General features: G+C 33.3%; 3 protein-coding genes and 1 non-coding gene across 4 annotated transcripts; all 4 read left to right on the top strand.

Moving 5' to 3' along the window:
- Window positions 1–6,603: 6,603 nt before the first annotated feature.
- LOC130968625 (transmembrane 9 superfamily member 1-like) lies at window positions 6,604–12,199 on the top strand. The gene is made up of 12 exons (XM_057893998.1): window positions 6,604–6,854; window positions 8,321–8,519; window positions 8,605–8,709; window positions 9,189–9,206; window positions 9,323–9,420; window positions 9,603–9,755; window positions 9,883–10,017; window positions 10,130–10,296; window positions 10,466–10,560; window positions 10,684–11,057; window positions 11,278–11,551; window positions 11,723–12,199. Exons 1-12 carry the CDS (start codon window positions 6,768–6,770, stop codon window positions 11,788–11,790), a joined length of 1,773 nt encoding a protein of 590 aa, XP_057749981.1. The 5' UTR covers window positions 6,604–6,767; the 3' UTR covers window positions 11,791–12,199.
- A 2,968-nt stretch (window positions 12,200–15,167) lies between these two features.
- LOC130966055 (ferredoxin-like) lies at window positions 15,168–15,942 on the top strand. Its single transcript, XM_057890813.1, has one exon. The coding sequence runs from the start codon at window positions 15,244–15,246 to the stop codon at window positions 15,691–15,693; it is 450 nt and encodes a 149-aa protein (XP_057746796.1). The 5' UTR covers window positions 15,168–15,243; the 3' UTR covers window positions 15,694–15,942.
- Window positions 15,943–16,928: 986 nt separating this feature from the next.
- On the top strand, window positions 16,929–20,501 carry LOC130967223 (phospholipase D delta-like). The gene is made up of 10 exons (XM_057892036.1): window positions 16,929–17,831; window positions 17,913–18,029; window positions 18,122–18,316; window positions 18,448–18,726; window positions 18,819–18,887; window positions 18,961–19,108; window positions 19,192–19,340; window positions 19,438–19,611; window positions 19,737–19,934; window positions 20,084–20,501. The coding sequence occupies exons 1-10, from the start codon at window positions 16,929–16,931 to the stop codon at window positions 20,375–20,377; spliced, it is 2,526 nt and encodes an 841-aa protein (XP_057748019.1). The 3' UTR covers window positions 20,378–20,501.
- Window positions 20,502–20,974: 473 nt separating this feature from the next.
- TRNAR-UCG (transfer RNA arginine (anticodon UCG)) lies at window positions 20,975–21,048 on the top strand. Its single transcript has one exon. It is a non-coding gene; the product is annotated as a tRNA-Arg (tRNA).
- Window positions 21,049–21,674: the final 626 nt, after the last annotated feature.

The following is a 21,674-nucleotide window of genomic DNA, read 5'->3' as shown; positions in this document are numbered from 1 at the left end:
TGTGAACTTTAATGAATACTAAATATTTTATAATTTTTACGCATCTTCCCTCTTCACCCACCAATTTTATATTGTGCTAATTTGAGTGCCATTCATATTGCTGCTAATATGGTTTTTCATGAATGGACCAAATATTTAGAGGTTGATTGTCACTTGGTTTAATGGAAAGTTCAAGTTGAAATGATGAAACTTCTCACCATTCCCTCTTCTGGACAGCTAACTGACATCTTTGTCTCATCAACCCTTCCATCTTAATCTCAACAAGTTTGGTGTTCTTGACATCTTTCATCCTCTAGCTTGTGGTGCGTATTAAACCACTCTTCCACCTTTATTCATGACAACAACAAAGAAGTCTCACAACCCATAAATTCAATACAATAGAATACATAAATTCGATTACAATTTTAGTATATATATATATATATATTAGCTTTATCTTTATAATTTTTTAATTAAAAAATACATAACAATATTCTTTATCTTTATGTATTTTTTATGTATTCTTTCAGTTTTATTAAGTGTTCTCACCACCATCACAATCTTCTTTTCTTTTACACTTTGATGATGAGAAGAATTTTCTCTTGTATAGTTGAAAATGGTAACTTAAATATTGTCATGTATACAATATTAGATGAAATACTATTTTGACTATCAATATTTTGACCGAATTTTAATTTAGCCTTTAACATTTTTAAAGTCTTAATTTATTTTTAAAAAGCTTCAAACAAGTTTAATATTATCCCATTGTTAAATTTGACATGAATAATTAGCATATTAAAAAGGTAATAATATTCTATTTCAACATGTAAATAAAATCGACCTGCCAACGATCACTAATATAAAATTATTTTCTTTGATTCTAGATAGTTGATCATTGATTGTTTGGATTCGAAATTTTATATAAAAAGGTGAACAAAAAGAGGAAGTGTTATAAGAATATTTATGTGTCTCTAACACACTAGAACAAGAAGAGAACAAGAAGATATGACTTAGTTAATAATATTATTAATATTTATGTTATTCATTCTATTAATTATTCATGTCAAATTTAATAGTATGACAACATTAATTACATTTCTCTAACACACGAGAATAAGAAGATATAATTTAGTTAATAACGTTATTAATGTTTATGTCACTTATTTTATTAACTATTCATGTCAAATTAACATTAAACCTGCTTAAAATTTTTTGAAATAGAAATATAACGTTTAAAAGGTTAGAATTAAATTAGTATTTGATTCAAATGTTGGAGACTAAAATAATATTTTCTCTTAAATTATATTAAATAATTTAGTCGAATATATCATATCATCTAAGTAATAAAATATTTTTATGTGCTTTAAGTTAGTAACATAAATCACCACCGTATTCTAAAGTTTGTTTTTTACTAAGTAAGAAATACTACACACGTTATTAATTGTTTGTTATATTTTATATCAATAAGTCATATTTAAAATTTAAAATTTAGAATTTATGAATTTATATTTAAAATTTTAAAATTTATAATTTAAAATATAAAAACTCAGAATTGAGAATTTAAAGTTTATAATTTATAATTTAAAATTTAAAATTTAAAATTTAAAAACGTTATACTTTTTAATTTTTCCTGGATGCATTAGTATTCGCCATATTTCATTAATATGTCAATATTCGCGGGAATCAAAACCACCTGCGAGGCTAAGAGACATGAAAGGGTTTTGTTAGAAAATCAAGTTTGCAAACCAATTGATATAATATATTAGTAGAAGGAAAATTGACTGCATCCAACAAAATTAAAAGGGAACTTGAATCTTAGAGTTGCTTAAAGAATACATTTGTCATTGTATTATTTGAATATATTAAAAAGTTAGTTACCCATAAGTTATAATTCAAATGACGCAGTTTTTCATATTTATTTAAAAAGTCACGAATTCGAATCACTCTATCTTTTAAAAACAATAAAAAAAATTAGTTTAATTATTTTGTAAATCTTTATAATTTTACTAAATTTTTAATTTAGTTTTTATATTTTTTTTTTAATTAATTTTTTTTTTCAATTTAATCCTTACTAACATTAAACGTCCAAAAAAATGTTAATGAATTATGAAGTTACTTATGTACATTTGTCTTCATTTTCAGAGACTCTCAAGCTCCATCAATGACTTCCTCACTCCTTTCCTCCTAATCTTTAGTCTCTTCATCATTACTCATTTTTCTCTCCACCACCCTTCCAAGCAAAGCTATCTCTGACGCCGCCGACATCCTCGCTGACTCAAGCTTCATTTCCATGGCCCTCACCCTCCAAGTTGTGGTGGAATCCCTCTTGGAGCAGTCCTCTTCCGTCACCATCTTTGCTTCCACCAACTCTGCCTTTAAAAAATCCCAACCAGTGCCAAGGTTCCCACTATGCTCCCCGGCCAGTCCCTTGTCGTCACCACCTCTCTCTCCTACCGCATTACCTCCCTCAACAACGTCTGAATCACCGGATTTTCGATCTATGATGATGACATCCTCCTCGTCTATGACGTAGATCGATTCTTCAATCCAAATTTTCTAGACAACCGTGGATCCAACCAGAAAACCTAATTCCAATGCCCCTTGCATGAGGAATCTAACCGCGAACAATTTCTCTAACTCCTTTTTCCTAGCCATCGAAACATTGAAATTCGGAGGGTACACCGCCATGGGGTCGTTCTTGGCTTTGCCAGACGAGATAGTGATGAATCGGTTTGGAGAGTATCCATCGTTCTTTCTCCGGCACGTTGTGCTGTGCAGATTTTTTTGTACGATCGGGTGAATTTCAACGTTACGAACTTCTTCCAAGAATTATCTTGAAATTTCAAAAATATGGAGGTCTCCTCAATTAGATTTTTAATTCTAATGGTAAGAATATTCATTTTTTTAACAGAATATTTTGTAACATTTTTGTTATGATAGAGATTAAATTAAAAAAAATTATGGTATAAGGACTCAATTGAAAAAAAATATAAGAACCTAACTAAAAATTTGGTGAAACTATAAAAACTTGCAGAATAATTAAACCTAAAAATTTTCATAAGATATTACAATATTTCGTAATGTAAAAGAATCAAATATGTAGATACAATTGTTTAAATTGGAAATACATTTTGGGTTCATTTGTTTGTGTAGTTAAGAAAAGTATATTTTTAGAAGTGGAAATAGAAATTGAAAAATATTTTGTATATATTTAAATATATTTATATAAATACCTTTCATTAGAATTAAAAGCAATTAGTTTGTTTGGTTATGACAAATGTAATTTGTATTACATAATTATTTAATGATTTTACATTTTAATATTGCGATAAATAATTTGATCATTTAAATAACTAATAATAAACAATTTTTTTATAAATTTTATATTCTAAATACTTCAATTAAAATTTTAAAAGATAATAATGCTAATAGTTTAAAATAATATTCAATAGTTAAATATAAATATTGTTTAACAAGACAAAAATAATGATAATAAATGTTTACATTATTTTTTCATATGTTTATAAAAGGACAAAAATTACTTATTTTTGTTTTTGTTTTTTAAAATACGAATGAATGACTCAATAAAATAAATATTTACTTTTAAAAAATATTTATCTTTTTTTTATGACTGAAATAAATTAAACAAAGAAAAACAAAACAAACAAAATAAGGAACTGCTTAAATAGAGGGACAGTTCCGTTTAAGACTACTCTTAAATTCCTCCCAAGGTGAAAGAAGCTCCACATGCGAAAGTTGTAACTTCATCGCCATCTTTGCCATAGTATCTGCCACCCGTGTTTGCTTCTCTCACAATCAAACGAAAGTCAACACGCCAATTCTAACGCATGATATCTCTTATTTTGAGCACCAATGGATCAATAAACCCAAAACCATCTTGAATAACAAGATTAGATGCTTCCATACAATCCGTCTCACAAATAACATCTCGTTGACTCACATCCCAAGCTAAGAGATATCCTCTCCAAATAGCAAACAATTCTCCTTGAAAAATACTATTACTCTCGATCATTCCCAAACACCCCATTTGCCAACTCCCATTACAATCTCTAATAACACAAGCAAAACCAACACTATCACCTGAATCAAAATAACTAGCATCACAATTAATCTTAAAAGTACCAATGAATGGGGGATTCCAAAAACCATTTAGAGTAGAGGGAATGGACATACGTTGTGATTCAAAAATATTCCTATGCTTCTTTTCTGAAGTTAATGCCAGACAAATCACTTTTTTCGGAGGCCAAGTTTCATGGGGATTAAAGATGTCATTATTTCTTACTCGCCATATCCACCAAAGTCCCGAAAAGAACTTGAATGGATGCTCTCTGCTATGATACATGAACCAACTCTTCAAATCCAAAGGATGACAAGAAATATCCAACCTATGCCAGACAAGCTGAGCTTTTGGACAATCCTGAATACAATGTAAAGCCGATTTCTGGCTAGAAAGACATATTGGACACCTATCAGATGACGACATCCCTCTTCTAAAGCAAAAACTTGCAGTAGGAAGAGCCTCCTTAAGACACAACCAAGCAAAAAACTTATGCTTTTTCGGAACAAGCTGACGCCAAAGCCAAAGTCAATTATCATGCTCCTCCCAACCAAACAGCTGCTTACACAACCACAAGTAACCATTGCGTGAGTCATAGACTTTGGCAGCAGAACCACTCCAATACCAACCCACTTCCGAACCTGCTTCCACATGAACTCTTTTAAATCTCCGGGTCCTGATGGGTTTCAAGCTTTTTTCTTCAAAGAATATTGAGAGATTATTGGTCTTGATGTTTGGAAGATGGTTAAGCAGGCATTATCTGGTGTTATTCTTGATCCGAGAATGTTGGAGACTTTACTGGTTCTTATTAGTCTCTGCAATGTAGTTTACAAGATCATCACGAAGGTCCTTGTTAATAGGCTTCATCCTCATCTTGCGGAGATTATTGGCCCGCTTCAAGGAGGATTTATTCCGGGACGAGGAATTCCTGACAACATCATTATTGCTCAAGAAGTCCTCCACCTTATGAAGAAGACTAAATCAAAGAAAGGCACACTGACCTTTAAGATTGATCTGGAGAAAGCTTATGACAGAGTTGACTGGAGGTTTTTAGCTCATACCCTTAAGAGCTTTGATTTTCCTATTCTTACACTTAATTTGATTATGAATTGTGTCACTGCTTCTTTCTTATCTATTATTTGGAATGAGAATCGTCTGAATGACTTTACTCCTAGCCGAGGTCTTAGACAAGGAGACCCTATGTCACTCTATCTTTTTGTGTTGTGTATGGAGCGATTGGCATGCTTTATTAGTCATCAGGTTGATTTGGGCTTGTGGGAGCCGGTTGCTATTTCTAGAGGGGGACCAAGAATATCCCATTTAATGTTTGCGGATGACTTGCTTCTATTCTATAAAGTTACAAAGAGACAAGTGCAAAATGTAATGTTGGTTTTAGAGACTTTTTGCAAAGCATCTGGGATGAAGATTAATGTGGAGAAGTCTAAAGCGCTTTGCTCCAAGAATGTCTCTGCAACAAGGAAAGAGGTTTTCACTGAGGTATCCTCTATCAGATTTGTCCAGGACTTGGACAAGTATCTTGAAGTTGCCCTTAGCCATTTTAGGGTGACTCGTTCAGCTTTCAATGGTGTCCTGGATAAGATTTGGAGTAGGTTAGCAAACTGGAAAGGGAGTTTACTCAATCGGGCTGGTAAACTCTGCTTGGTTAATTATGTTGCCGCCGCTATTCCTACGTACCAAATGCATGTCTCTATTTTTCCCAAAGAAATCATTAGTAAATTAGAGTCTATGATGAGAAATTTTCTTTGGAAAGGACAAGTTGATGGAAGAGGATTGAATGTTGTTAGTTGGAAGGTACTGGTTACTTCAAAAAAACATGGAGGTTTGGGGATTATAGATCCTTATTGTGTAAATATTGCTCTTCTTGGGAAGCTAGTTTGGACTTTTTTCCAGCAGCCAAACAAGCTATGGGTCCAATTGTTGGATACCAAATACCGATCATCTCTATATGACTGTTTTAGTTATCCTAAGAATAAGAGCTCTCCCATTTGGAGGTGTCTTTGCAAGGCTTGGGAAGTGTTGAAGGATGGATTTGCTTGGTGTATTGGAGATTTGAACCAGAATTTTTGGTTTTCTAGCTGGAGGAGAAAATGACGGTTATCTAATGAGATAGATTATGTTCACATTTCTTATTCGAATTTCCGGATACAGGATATTTGGTCGGTTGATAGGTGGCATTTGGATTCTCTTTATTCTCCTTTATCTCAAAATATTTATCTTTTTGTTAAGCGAACCAGAATTACCAAGATTAAACTGAAAATAATTTAGAAAAGAAAAATCAAAGCTACAAAATTTGCCAAGTTTTAAGTTTTAACCCTTTTCTTTAGGATTGCAGGTGGAGGGCCCAAAATGTAAACATGGCCCATAAGAATAAGGGGGAGAGGAAAACAGACAGAAAAGCCCATTACGATTACCGAAAAATTTTAAAGCCCAATCTGGAAACTCATACCTAAAATTCATAAAAATAATTAACATCTACGTTCTTCTCTTCTCTTTATTGAAACGTTTCGCCAATTGCATCAATTCTTCAATCCTCAACAAAACAACGTTTTTTTTTTTAATAATACTAAACTAAATATACTGTGTTGTGTTTGTGTGAGACTTGTGTGTCTGTGTTTCTCTCTCCAAGTCTTCTCCCCCAATCTGAGAGGTTCCGAGATCCGAACCCTCTCTCACTCTCTCTCCTTCCACCATGTCCTTCTTCCAATCCCGATCCATTTTCTTCTTCTTCCTCTCTCTCTTCCTTTCTTCAGCGTTTGCTTCCGAATCAGATCACAAGGTAAATTTACTTCGTTTCTTGTATCCGCTGAACCCTTCTTTTTTATTTTTTTATTTTGGCTTCGATCTGCACTTTGATTGCTGAATTGGGATTTGGATCTGCACCACGTGTGGGTTTTCAGCTGCTATTGGTCACTGGCTACGACTCACTTTGAATCTCTTAGCTTCAAAATTTTCTCGTTGAATTGTTTGCTAGGTTTGTTTCAGAATGTAAATGGTTATGGGTGTTGTATCTTTTAGATCTCAACTAGGTTTTTTGTGTTTGCCTGCTGCCGTGCATTTTGTGCTTGTGATTAATGCATGTTAGGGTCAATGCTGAGCATTTTCATTGCTTATAGGGTTCAATTTAACTTGTTATCCCACCAATGGTACTATCATTAATTGATGATTTCAGGTATTTCCTGATGTGATTGGATATAAAATTAAGCTGATTACTTTTATCATGTACATGCTTAATGCTTCCAGAGTAGTGGTTTGACAACTATTCATGATTTGCCTCATTCTTTTTGTAATGATGGAATGTAACGCTGAGCTAGGCAGCTAATGTGTTAGTTCAGCATGTAGCAATTGTTTGGTTTCCATTTGAGAATAGACTTAAGGAAGAGGTTTAGAGGTGTGAGGTGAGGTTGACTTGGCTGATTATTAATCTCCAAGATATAGTTTGTTGATGTGTGTATCAATTGTTTTTTATTTGACTCAAGGATGGATGAGTGCTACAGAGCATCTGCTGAAATTTGACATGTTTCTGTTGTTAGATTTAGTCATAGTTTGTACACATAATGGCAGTATAGAAGCAAAACAATTTTGTTCTTCTGCTCTATCTGTGGATATATTTTCAGTATTTAGGGAAACCGACAACCCTATTTATTTTCTTTACTTATGTTGTCTGGTAATGATATTTCAGAATTGAAAATGCATAAATGGGAAAGATCGATTTGAAAAGAGTTCAGTGTGTTAGGTTTTCTGGGGAACCAGATTTTATATGCCAGATTCTGTACTTATGTGACAGGTTTTTATTACTGGCCTAGTTTTGAATGCGCAGTACTTGTGATGTCTATTGGTAAACAATAAAGTTACTTTATTCTCTGAATATATAAACCATTAAATCTGGCTTTTAGCTCAGTTAAATTTTGGAATTTTAAAGCTAGAATTTGAGTTTGACATGTTGACTTGATTTAGACAGCCACAACATCATTCTATCATGTGTTCGTTGGAAGGTTTAAAATGTTAAGCCTCAAGCTACATTCTTCCAAACTTCCAATTTTCGGTGGCTTAAATATTTGTTTAGAAATCAACCTTAACTTGAGTAGTTAACTATTGTGCATTCAACCTAAGCTATAAATCCATTGAAATCTAAGTTTTTGTTACTCGTCCTAAGGGGGTTTTATCATCTGATACATATATTCTTACTCATAACTGTGAGTCAATGATTTCTATAATAATAAGATGTATTTCATTGCATTGCAGTATCAACAAGATGAACAGGTTACCCTTTGGGTGAATAAAGTTGGTCCTTATAACAATCCACAAGAAACATATAATTATTACAGCCTCCCATTTTGTCATCCATCTAGTACTTCTGAAGCTGCACACAAGTGGGGTGGCCTTGGTGAGGTCCTTGGTGGCAATGAACTCATTGATAGCCAACTTGAGATAAAATTCCAGAGTAAGAAGGCTTCTGTTATTCCATTTATGTTATAGAAGAGCTGTCAGTGGCCAAACTAACATTAACAAAATACTCCTGTATTCAGAACATGTGGAAAAGACTGTCTTCTGCCAGATAGCTCTGGATGAGGCAAAGGTTAAACAGTTCAAGGATGCTATAGAGAATAATTACTGGTTTGAATTCTTCATGGGTATGTTTTACATTGTTTCTTGCACTCATTAATATGAAAACTGATAGCATGATTGTTTGTTCAAGACATGCCAGAATCCATTGCTTGCTGTGGCATTAGCTTGATCAATGACATAGCTAAAACACATTAACAAAGATATTATAAATAAGCCACCAGAAAACACGTAAAACATGATAAACAAAGACGTGTGTACTGTGATATAATTACAGATTATTATCTTTGGAACTGGAGCGAGCAAATTAATGATTTTGTGTGAAGTAATTTATTAAGCATCTTTTAGTAACCTAAACATTAATAATTGAATTATTCTATAACGATTAAGATAATGATGTTAGTGAGGATTTGTTCTGCAGGTTTTCTCCTTATTGTTTATTTTCATATCTTGATTTTCCTTTCCATTATTTCACTGACTAACTGACGTGCACTTGTTCTTTCCATGGTCATTGCTTTGGGATACTATGCGCTAAACACAATTTCAGATGACCTTCCTTTGTGGGGTATGCCTAGAACAACCACTTCTTTCTGTTTCCTATATGTGATTTCTTGAGTTCGCATTTTATTTGTTAATCATTATCAATGATTCTTTTTTTATCCCCCTCCCCCAATCTTTAAGGATATGTTGGTGAGCTACATCCTGACAAAAACAGTGATAATGGCAAGCATGTTCTCTACACACACAAGAATATTATAGTGAAATATAACAAAGATCAGGTCAGAATATTTTTTTGACATCTAAGGGTGATTGGTTTCTATTTTCATTCTAATTTTTTCCCGGTGTTTTTTGCTTTCGGATTATGATGGAAAACTGAAAATAGTGAAAAACTATACTCTAAATTTATCTTGCGAGAAGTTCTGGTATCCATGAAGTGTCATATTTTGTTCTCGACTTGCAGATCATTCATGTCAATCTCACTCAGGATATACCAAAACCTTTGGAAGTAGGGAGACATTTGGACATGACATATGCTGTTAAATGGATTCCTACTAATATCACCTTTGGACGACGTTTTGATGTTTACCTGGACTATCCTTTCTTTGAGCATCAGGTTAATAAATGTCAACAGCTTTGTTTTAATAATTTCCATGATTGGTTATTTTCAATTGTTCTCATTGCTGTATAGATCCTAGCTTGGCCCTGCCTCTGAGAATTTTGCTCTTTTGGCCTTGTTCCAGATCCATTGGTTCTCCATTTTTAACTCTTTTATGATGGTCATCTTCCTTACTGGATTGGTGTCAATGATATTAATGCGAACTCTGAGAAATGACTATGCCAAATATGCTCGGGAAGATGATGATCTTGAAACTCTGGTGATAGTTTCTTCCCTTTTTTATGTTCTATGTATTTATGGAGGATGGAGTCTTCCTACAAAAATCTGTGGATCTGATTGTAAAACTTTGGTCAATACTCACATGTTTACAGGAGAGGGATGTTAGTGAAGAATCTGGCTGGAAACTTGTGCATGGTGATGTATTTCGCCCTCCTCGTGGTTTAGTTATTCTTTCCGCTGTTGTTGGCACAGGTGCCCAGCTTGCATTGCTGGTTCTTCTTGTCATCTTATTGGCTATTGTTGGGATGTTATATGTTGGGTATGTACGTGAAACTTGACTTCTTGGCAACGAATTTTACTTCATTAGTGTGTGCACAGCCTCCACTGCTATGGCATATTTTGGCTATTTGTTCATCATTCTGGTTGTCATAAATTTATGTTTTTTGTCCCTTGTTATTAATTTCTTTCATTACCCATCTGTATCACAGGCGAGGAGCAATTGTCACAACCTTCATTGTGTGTTATGCTCTCACATCATTCATTTCTGGTTACGTAAGTGGGGGAATGTATTCTCGGAATGGGGGTAAGATCTTAGATTAAGCTGCTGCAGTTTTCTTTTCAAGATTGCTTGGGTCACTTTGTCTCGGCCTTCTCAATTTCTTAATTTTGTTTAACTGATTATAACACTTTGTCATCTACTTGGTAGGGAAAAGCTGGATTAAATCAATGATTCTTACAGCTTCACTGTTCCCATTCATGTGCTTTGGAATTGGATTTATCTTAAACACAATTGCTATATTCTATGGGTCTCTAGCTGCCATCCCATTTGGCACAATGGTGGTGGTTTTTGTTATTTGGGCTTTTATCTCTTTCCCTCTAGCACTTCTTGGTACAGTTGTTGGAAGGAACTGGAGTGGTGTTCCAAATAATCCCTGTCGTGTGAAAACCATTCCTCGCCCCATTCCTGAGAAGAAGTGGTACCTCACACCATCTGTGGTTTCTATGATGGGAGGGCTGCTACCCTTTGGAAGCATATTTATTGAAATGTATTTCGTATTCACTTCCTTCTGGAATTACAAGGTGAGTTACAACCTGATGATTTATTTGCTAATACCAACACTGATGGTTTTGAACTTGGCATGATTAGAAAGGTTACTATCGCCTTGACAGAGAAGAGCAGTATCAAGAAAATATTTCATGATGTTGATGTTTTCAATTAAAAATAGTTATAGTTAAGTGAAAGATGTGAGCATGCACTGTTAGTTAGCTTACCTTTTATTTTCCTCCCTTGTGGTGACAGGTTTACTATGTGTATGGCTTCATGCTACTGGTTTTTCTGATTCTTATGATTGTTACTGTCTGTGTGACAATTGTGGGTACATACTTCTTGTTAAATGCTGAGAACTATCACTGGCAATGGACGTCTTTCTTTTCAGCTGCCTCGACAGCTGTTTATGTGTATTTGTACTCAATATACTACTACTATGTGAAGACAAAGATGTCGGGCTTCTTCCAGACGAGCTTCTATTTCGGATACACTTTGATGTTTTCTCTTGGGCTAGGAATTCTATGTGGTAAGTTCTCTATAAATCTCTCCTTTTTTTTCTTTATTGTTTTGGCAGATGTTCACTCTGCAGCGATGAAAAATGGAAGATTAAAACCCCATGTCTTACTGTCCTACTTCCTTGATATATACTTTGTTCTTGTCACTTGCATTGAGTTTGCGATTTTCATCTAATGTGCAGGAGCTGTGGGTTTTCTTGGTTCAAATTTGTTTGTGAGGAGGATTTACAGAAACATCAAGTGCGATTAAGGATTTTTTCTTTGTTCAGACGCGGAGCACTTCCATTAATTTGTTGTTGGAGACAATGAACACTTTGGAGGGGGCCTATGGTTATATGTGGGGAACCTAACAACATTTACAGGTAGAATCACAGGGTTTTGAGGATGTTGAGGATGAATTCTTTCTGTATTGGGCCCTGAGATTTTTTTTCCCCGGCTGTAATTGATTGTCTTTATAATTTAGATAGATAGTTTAATATCAAACTCTTGTGGCTACTATTTCATCCCTTTATAAGATAGGTGCCAATTCAAGAACAAGAACTGGTCTTTGATTCCCCTACATGGTTAAGTGGTTAACTATTCAATGTATGTAAGAGGGGAATGAAGTCTGAATTTTGTATGAAGATCTGAATATCATTCCTATCTGCTTCCTTTGCACACCCCATATGTTTACATTTCAGTTTAATGCTTCCAAGTTTCCAATGTATTTGCCCCTTTTGGCTGTGTAAAATGTTTAGTTTGCCCATAATCGAATTAACAAAAGGCATTCTGGATGGAAATGTAGGACTTTAATAGTGATATTACAGTGTTTTATTATTATTATTATTATTCAATGTTATCATGTAAACAATTAATGCTGCAGTTCTTTAGAGTGTACTGCACTATCGCCAACTTCTGTAAGCAGGCTTATTTCTCTTGCTGATATTATGCTTGAATTGGTAAGTTAAAAGGTTATTATAAATTTGCTGATGGGTCATTTGGCAACTAATGGTGCAGTTCTAGACTGCATTTTACGACGACTAAGGATGGACCGTTGGATTTTATTATCTAAATTCGTTTTTAAATTAACTCAAAATAAATTGGGTTGGTTCGATTTATAATTAATGCATATAATCTTGCAAATTTTATTGAACATTAATATAATCCTATCTTTAAATATTGAATTTAATAAATGTTACATAATATCTATATCGAGTAAATTATTTTAAAACAAAAAATCATATAACATTAAAAATATTAACTAAACTATGAAAATATAATACCTTATTACTGATCTTAGCGCAAAATATATATTTTAACTATAAACATGATTTCGGCCGGAGCCAAGTCCATTCGAAACATGACTCAAATCGAGTCTAAAAATTATAACTGATAAAAATGACAAATTTAAACTGAAAAAAATATGTTTTGTGTTTGAGGCTTTGAGCTGGACTAGATTTTTACTTTTTAACACCCCTAATCTTAGAGGTGACAAAATAGAGGTACTCACCACTAAAAATGGACCTACCAAAGTAAGATGAGCCTAAGTATTAGTCTTTGTTGTTTTATCGAGGATTGGTGGCTAGTATGCTTAACTTTTTTAATATATATATATATATATATATATATATATATATATATATATATAGACAATTAATTAAAATTAATATAATAAAAATAATAAATAAAATTTTAATCATATTTTAAATATAAATAAAAATATTAAATCTTTAGCAATTTTTTTTTACAAATTTCTTAAAAAAATTAATATTAATAGAGCTATCCATCATAATATCTATTTTTAAGTTATTACAAAAAAAAATATCAATTTTAACTTAATTTTCAATTAACAAATAATTTTAAAACAAAATTAAAATTTATGGCATAATATAACACGAAAGCAGAAACAAGATTTTGTGATAAAAGAAAAAACAAGAGAACCTTTTTGTTTTAAGAAAACAAGCTAAATAAACATATATATGGAAGTTCAAAATAAATAAATAACAGAAAAACAAGATAAATAAAGGAAACAATAGAACGATAATGAAAAAGATGTGTTTGAAAAAAAAAAAACACTTTCGTATAAATATTCATCTAGTCTTCTATTTTCTTCTAAAAAAATTGACCCGATCTGTAGGTCCGCCCCGTCAAAACCCGTTTGACAATATGCTCAAAATTTCAATTGGACATGGTTTTTTGGCAAGCTTGGTAGCTTAGTTTGACTAGAGATGACAATACTATCCGAATCTGCGAGTACTCACTTTATCCCTATCCGCTTGGAGCGAGTAATTATCCGCCTCGCACCGGGTCAGATTTTGGACGGGGTGGATTTCCGAGAGGGTGGGGCGGGATCAGGTTTAGGTAATACCGCACCATCATATATATAATATATATAATTTTAATATATAATATATATAATATATGTAAAATAATTAGTAAATGATTAATAATATTATATCATATTTAAATTTTTATTTTAATTTATATTATGTATGTGATGATGGTTATATAAATTTTGAAATTAAATTTTATTTATTGGATTTTAATAATTATAGGGGTGGATAGGAGTGGGGCGGATACCTGCAGAAACGGATTAAGGTTCAACGTTTTACTATCTATAAGTAAAAGCGGGGCGGGTTCTATGCGAGTTGTTGTACGGTAAGCGGAGTTGGTAGAGTAAAAACTCGTCTTGTTTTGTGACTCGGGCTTCATTTTTTCTGAATTTATTTTTAGGAGTTTAATTTTGATAAACTATACAACTTTTTACACACTTATTAGTTATTATATTGGTTATTTTAAAGGACTATTTATGTAATTAATATGGGAAAGTATAGATAGATAATGAGAATACTAAATAATGTAAATAATAGATATATCGGATGTTCAATTCAATAGATATACAAATGATTATGTTCATTATTTTTAATTGGATGGTTATTTCTTTTGATTCGATTTACTCATACACAATTAACAATGGCTAGATGTTCAATTTACTAGATGTGCAGATGGTATCCTAATGTTAAGGTTTAAGAGATAATTTGGGGAGAGAAGTGTTTTTTAACTTTATTTGGCCAATTCTAGATCCCATTGTTCATATTGTTTATAAAAGTCATTGTCTACATATTGTTCATTTCACTAGGTGCAGATGATTATTCTAATATTAAGATTTAGGTGGATAATTTAAAAGTGTAATTAATTTGATTGATAATTATTTATATTGTTCAAAAAAATTATTAATTACCTAACATAATCCGATATAATATTACGCAATTTAATGCACGTATAAAATTATTTTATCTATTTCTAATTGTATGTAATTTTAACATCTGAAAAATATCTGTTACTGTGACAATTACTAGTTGAAATTTTGAATTTTGTGGCACCAATACTTAGTTCCCTGCTAGCAACTGAAGCGAAGTTGTGAAAACCAAAGTGTCACATAGATTTCTTCCTATCCAATGGCTACAAATTTTACACAAATAAGAACCACAAAAACGTTGAATCCTAATTTTCACGGACGACAAGAGGATTGTGGCAACCACAGTCACTCACTAAGAACAAGTGGTGACAATAGAGATAAATAAAACAAGGTCCTGCATGCTGCCACGTAGCAGATAAGGCTTCTTCATGCCTTCAACTACTTGTGTTGAGCACGCTATTTCCACATTCTCCCCATTCTATCTAAACTACTTCTCTTCTTTGTCTTTGTTTGTTAGAAGAGAAAATGGCCACCACACCAGCACTCTCTGGAACCATGGTGAGCACCTCGTTCTTGAGGAGGCAGCCAGTGGCCACCACCACAAGCCTCAAGGCATTTCCAAACGTGGGTCAGGCTCTGTTTGGTGTGAAAGGCGGCCGTGGCGGCCGTGTGACCGCCATGGCATCTTACAAGGTGAAGCTGATCACTCCTGAAGGTCCTCAAGAATTTGACTGCCCTGATGATGTTTACATTCTTGACCAGGCTGAAGAAGTTGGTGTTGAGCTTCCATACTCATGCAGGGCCGGTTCTTGCTCTTCTTGCGCTGGAAAAGTTGTCAACGGGAAGGTTGACCAATCTGATGGTAGCTTCCTTGATGATGATCAAATTGATGGTGGCTTTATTCTCACCTGTGTTGCTTACCCTCAGTCTGATGTTGTCATTGAGACTCACAAGGAAGAAGAACTCACTGGCTAAGAACACAAAAATGAATATTGTTATTGCTTTTGATGGGGTTGTTTTGTTCTGTTCTTCTATCTCTTGTGTTGTTATAGAATGAATGGGTGACTTTCTTATTTTACATTACTAAATTCAAGTGAAAGCTGTTGTAGTTGTTTCTGCACATGCTTGTATGAGGCAGGTTCAGGGAATCTTTGTTTCTTTGGTTTTGCTTCCTCTTCTTTCCTCTTTTATGAGGTTTAATAAGAGTTCTGAGTTAGGCAGTAATCTACAAATTAAACAACAATTTGGTGGAAATTGCATGGCATCTCCTTATTTTAAAATGAGATTCGTACCCGAGACCTCTAGGGCGAGGATGGGAAAATATCATATGTTATTTAAGCTATAGCTCATTGGTTCGCTACTTTACAAGATATATTTGCGCGAAGATGATAGTTAAGACGGAATACATATATGTTATAAGTTTTGATTATGATAAGTGTGTACTAAAATTTGTTATCAACGTCAGTTACCAGTATAAAATATATATTAAAATATAAATATATATTAAAAATAAATTAAATTAACATGTATTTATATACAAATATATTGGTCATTAATTTTATACACAAATATATTAATCATTGATTTTAATAACTAATTTTAATGTACAATTAACATTTTTGTATAAATTTAATCAAATATGTCAAATTAAATTATATGACTGTTCTTAGCTATTATTTTCAATTTCTGTTATGAAACTGCAACACGTAAAAAAAAAAACCAAAAATATAATTGTAGAGATTCATTTAAGTATATTTCATATCTCTGTGATATATTGATCTGTCCATAATTCTGAATAAGATAACTGAAATTTTACGGAGTATTTTAAAAGATGACTAAGAAAAGGGTCACATATTCCAAGAAAATTGGCACTATTTTAGGCCTCCTTGTGGATGTGGTGTTGCGTCATACTTTGCAAATTTGTTATCTGGAAAACCATGCATTTTCTTTTCTTTTTTCGACATTTTATTAATTTTTTCTTCTCATTTTCTTCTTCATCATATCTGTTAAGTTTTCCAGGTAACCTTAGTTTTTTGTTTCAGTTACTTGGACCTTGGAATCAGTTAGAAACAGGAGACATGTTAGGTTGGGTTGATCCATGTTTGCATTATTACAAGAAATTGTTGATTAGCAGATTCTGTTTTATGATAAAAAGTTGACAAAAAGCATCATCATGATGTGATGATTGAGAATCCAAGCATCAAATTCAAATGGATAATAATAATAATATCAAGAAAGAACAAGTTTTCTTACATGGTGACTTGGATATTTATGTAATAGAAGCAAAATCTCTTCCAAACTTGGATCTTTCTTCAGAAGCAGTAAGAAGATGCCTGAGCATGGGGAACTTCTTCACATCACCATTCTCAAAGAAAATGAGGAGTTCAGGGAAAGATAAGATGATAACAAGTGACCCTTATGTCTCTGTAGTCATAGCAGGTGCTACCATAGCTCAAACTAGAGTGATTCCAAACAGCGAAAACCCGATTTGGGACGAGCATTTCATCATGCCGGTTGCTCACCCTGCTCACAAGATTGAGTTCATTGTGAAGGATAATGATGTTCTTGGTGCTGAGTTAATTGGTGTAGTTGATATTCCTGTTCAGAGGGTAGTCTCAGGGGAAAACATAGATGATTGGTTTCCAATCATCGGACAGTACTCGAATTGCTTGCAGGCTTATCCTGAGCTGCATATTTCGATTCAGTTTTGGCCGGTCGGAGGCGTTAAGGACGATATTTGTAGTGGTGATAGTGGAGTTCCTAAGACATATTTTCCATTGAGGAAAGGAGGGAATGTGACTCTGTATCAAGATGCACATGTTCCTGATGGAATGCTACCTGATATTGAATTGGATGGTGGAAAAGTGTTTCAAGCTGGTAAATGTTGGGAGGATATTTGCCATGCAATTTTGGAAGCTCATCATTTGATATATGTTATTGGTTGGTCAGTTTATCATCCAATAAAACTTGTTAGAGAGCCAACAAGGCCATTGCCTTGTGGTGGAGAGCTTTCACTTGGAGAGTTGTTGAAGTACAAATCACAAGAAGGTCTTAGAGTTGTTATGCTCATTTGGGATGACAGAACTTCACATGACAAGTTCCTTATCAAAACTGTAATTTCTCTTTCATTCATTCATTCATTCATTTCTGTTCAAGTGCAAGATGGGTTCTAAAGCTGATCTTGTTCATTGCAGGATGGAGTGATGCAAACTCATGATGAGGAAACCAAAAAGTTCTTTAAAAATTCTGCTGTTCATTGCGTGCTATCTCCGCGTTATGCAAGCAATAAGCTCAGTATTTTCAAGCAACAGGCATGGATTTCCTGCACTTGATATCTTGTTTCACATTCACATTCACATTATGACATTAGTACTAGTTTAATTGACTGAGTCTCTTGGTTCAGGTTGTGGGAACCCTCTTTACTCATCATCAGAAATGTGTGCTTGTTGACTCACAAGGTGCAGGGAATAATCGGAAAATATCTGCTTTTATTGGTGGTCTGGATCTCTGTGATGGCAGATATGATACACCTCAGCATAGGCTATTTCGCGATTTAGAAACCGTTTACAAAGAGGATTTTCATAATCCTACATTTCAAGTTAGTGCTTACTTTACTTCTTTAGAATCATGTTTGTTATTCAATCAAACTCTTTCATAAAACATTGACCTCCTTCTTAGAGGACTAGTTTTTCACATCTTAGGTTTGAAATTGTGTATCATATGATGCAGGTAGGTTCTAGTGGAGGTGGACCAAGAGAGCCATGGCATGACATGCATTGCAAGGTTGAAGGGCCAGCAGCTTATGATATATTAACCAATTTTGAACAAAGATGGAGGAAAGCCAAAAAATGGCGAGACTTTAGACTCAACAAGGTCACGAATTGGCACGACGATGCATTGCTAAGGCTAGATCGGATATCATGGATTGTCAGTCCATCTTTGAGTTCTGGTGATGATAAAGCTATCCAGGTGACCGACGAAAATGATCCTGAAACTTGGAATGTGCAGGTAAGAAGCAAAATATGTTGATAGAATCTCATGCCATGTCCTAAAATCTTGTAAAAAATTCAATGAAGGTTATGAACAAGCATTTAATACAGGTATTTCGGTCCATAGATTCAGGATCCGTGAAGGGTTTTCCAAAGGATTTCGACAAGGCTCAGTCTCAGGTGATTAGTTATTTTTTAGTTTACCAAACCTGATTTTCACTTAGTCTTAACTTGTAACCTTAATGTTCTGCAGAATCTTTTATGTGGAAAGAATTTAAAAGTAGACCAAAGCATTCATACTGCTTATGTTAAAGCAATAAGATCAGCCCAACACTTCATTTATATTGAGAATCAGTATTTTCTGGGCTCATCATATCATTGGCCTTCATATGAAAAAGCAGGTACATTAAAAATTTAAGTAATTTCTGATGTTCAGCTGGCAAGTATGCATAATTCAGTTAATGATTTTGTTTATCTTGGGCAGGTGCAAATCACTTGATTCCAATGGAGTTGGCCTTAAAAATTTCTAGCAAGATCCGAGCGAATGAACGTTTTGCTGTATACATAGTTATACCAATGTGGCCAGAGGGGGTTCCAACAAGTAATGCTGTCCAGGAAATCTTATTCTGGCAGGTTAGTCTAATTTTCTAAGCAAATTGGAATCATGCATTGATACCATTGAAACTGGTTATAACAACCTTCTCTTTTTGGAATTTGAATTATTATACAGGGACAAACAATGGCTATGATGTATAAGATTATTGCAGATGCACTTAAAGATGCTCAAGTCTCCCATATATATCATCCACATGATTTTCTCAACTTTTTCTGCCTTGGAAATAGAGAACCTGAGGCCACACCAACTCCATCACCACATAGAGAATCATCTGAAAACCGTGGTTTGGTATGAAATATGAATAATCTATGATATGATATCAGATACCCTTTTGTTATTTTCTCAACCAAAATGCTATGATTTCATAAAAATATATTTTCCACTCAAGTTTATGATGATTACTACTAACACAGGGATCAGTCAAGAAATTCAAACGTTTCATGATTTATGTTCATGCCAAAGGAATGATAGTTGATGATCAATACGTAATCATTGGATCAGCAAACATTAACCAGAGATCAATGGATGGTTCAAGAGACACAGAAATAGCCATGGGTGCTTATCAACCAAAATATACTTGGAAAGAAAAAAACTGGCATCCACATGGCCAGGTTTGAATCTCTCCAAGACAAATTTTATGCAAATTCATTACTGAAAATGAAAAGAATACTAAAGTTCAAATACAAACTAGCATGCTTCAATTACTTGGAGGTTAAGCAACATCATGCTATCAATTCTATAATTCTATCAACTGGTGTAGGTGTATGGATACCGGATGTCGCTGTGGGCCGAGCACCTTGGCAGTCTTGATGACAGATTCAAAGAGCCTCATAGCTTGGAATGTGTGAGGACTATGAACAACATAGCCAAACAAAACTGGAACACATTTGCATCTGATAGAATCAGTCATATGAAAGGGCACTTGATGCTGTATCCAGTTAAGGTTGGCAGAGATGGAAAAGTCACTGCACTTGATAATTGTGATTCATTTCCTGATGTTGGTGGCAAAATTCTTGGAGCTGCAAATTCTCTTCCAGACACCTTAACCACATGATGAAATAATCATCAATGATCATTAACCAAAACTTCTTCAAGAATTGCTTGCAGCACAAGAAAATTGTAACATAGCATGTGGAGTATCTTTGAGAAAACATTAGAGGTGTAACATAAATACATAATATCCTAAGTTGGTTGGACAGGGTAACGAAACATGACATGAGGCCATGAGGGTATATATGATTCTTTGTTGAGACACATTTTAAAACCGTGAGGGACTTCTAAGTGTACAATATCACAAATGAGTAAACTGGGATGTCAGAATATATTTTTTTTTGTATGTAGATTTTTCTTAAATATTTACATAGTGTAAATAAATCTATTGTCCATATTGTTCATACATTAAAAAAATGATAAAATTTAACAATAGAAATGTGATCGTCATGGCATTATTGTCTCTTGTCTCTCTAAAGATATCTCTGTTGCTTATATTTAATTGAATATGGTTTTTTGTTTTGTATTTTCTTTTTGGTGGTAAATTTTGGCAATGAGAAGAAACCAATGGTTTAATCACCATATAACACTCACATTCGTGTTCAAAATTCAAGATTAGCCTTTCTATAATATTTTATTTGTAGGAACTACTACCACGCAGGACCGCATAGCGCAGTGGATTAGCGCGTCTGACTTCGGATCAGAAGGTCGTGGGTTCGACTCCCACTGTGGTCGTTTTTAGTAATTTCCTTTATCCTGACTTTTCTCCTCATTTTGTGAGTTATGTGACATCTAAATTATGAATTATCATCTAACCCGGTCATAATATAACTGCACGTCTGCACCTCCTAAGTTGCCATTATATTATACAACGGTCGCATATATTTTATTGGTTCAGTTTATAGTTAATATTCGGTCATGGGATTATTGGTTTATTTGGTAGATTATTAGTCGAATTGATTATTTTGATATAATTAAGTAATTATATAAAATTAGTAGTTATTTTTATGTGAAATTGATATTTAAAAATTATTAGATAATTTAATAAATTTGACTAAATATTATTTAATAATTTTTAACTATTAATTTTGTATGAATATAATTACATGTGAGTTTTTATTTATTATTATATACTACAAGTATTTATTGAAAAAATAACATTAATAGATATCATATAATTATAAAAAAAATAAATTATGATTAATATAATTTTTTTATCTTTTTAGTTTGTATATATTTTATAAAATTTATAATTAAATAAAATATAATTGATTTAAAAATAATTGACTTTAAAATTAAAATAAATTGAATATAAATAAACTAAAAGATTACTGTATGTATTATCATTTTTATATATATTA

Source organism: Arachis stenosperma, chromosome 3 (genome assembly GCF_014773155.1).
Source record: "Arachis stenosperma cultivar V10309 chromosome 3, arast.V10309.gnm1.PFL2, whole genome shotgun sequence".
Lineage (NCBI taxonomy): Eukaryota > Viridiplantae > Streptophyta > Magnoliopsida > Fabales > Fabaceae > Arachis > Arachis stenosperma.
This window is presented reverse-complemented; position numbering and strand designations above follow the sequence as displayed.

Excerpts from the sequence above, each read along its gene's own strand:
- LOC130968625 (XM_057893998.1), top strand. The coding sequence starts at position 6,768 with ATGTCCTTCTTCCAATCCCGATCCATTTTCTTCTTCTTCCTCTCTCTC. Across the intron at positions 8,520-8,604 it reads ACTTGAGATAAAATTCCAGA|AACATGTGGAAAAGACTGTC; the intron begins GTAAGAAGGCTT and ends TCCTGTATTCAG. Across the intron at positions 10,561-10,683 it reads AATGTATTCTCGGAATGGGG|GGAAAAGCTGGATTAAATCA; the intron begins GTAAGATCTTAG and ends TCTACTTGGTAG.
- LOC130966055 (XM_057890813.1), top strand. The coding sequence starts at position 15,244 with ATGGCCACCACACCAGCACTCTCTGGAACCATGGTGAGCACCTCGTTC.
- LOC130967223 (XM_057892036.1), top strand. The coding sequence starts at position 16,929 with ATGGATAATAATAATAATATCAAGAAAGAACAAGTTTTCTTACATGGT. Across the intron at positions 18,317-18,447 it reads TTCATAATCCTACATTTCAA|GTAGGTTCTAGTGGAGGTGG; the intron begins GTTAGTGCTTAC and ends CATATGATGCAG. Across the intron at positions 19,935-20,083 it reads ACTGGCATCCACATGGCCAG|GTGTATGGATACCGGATGTC; the intron begins GTTTGAATCTCT and ends CAACTGGTGTAG.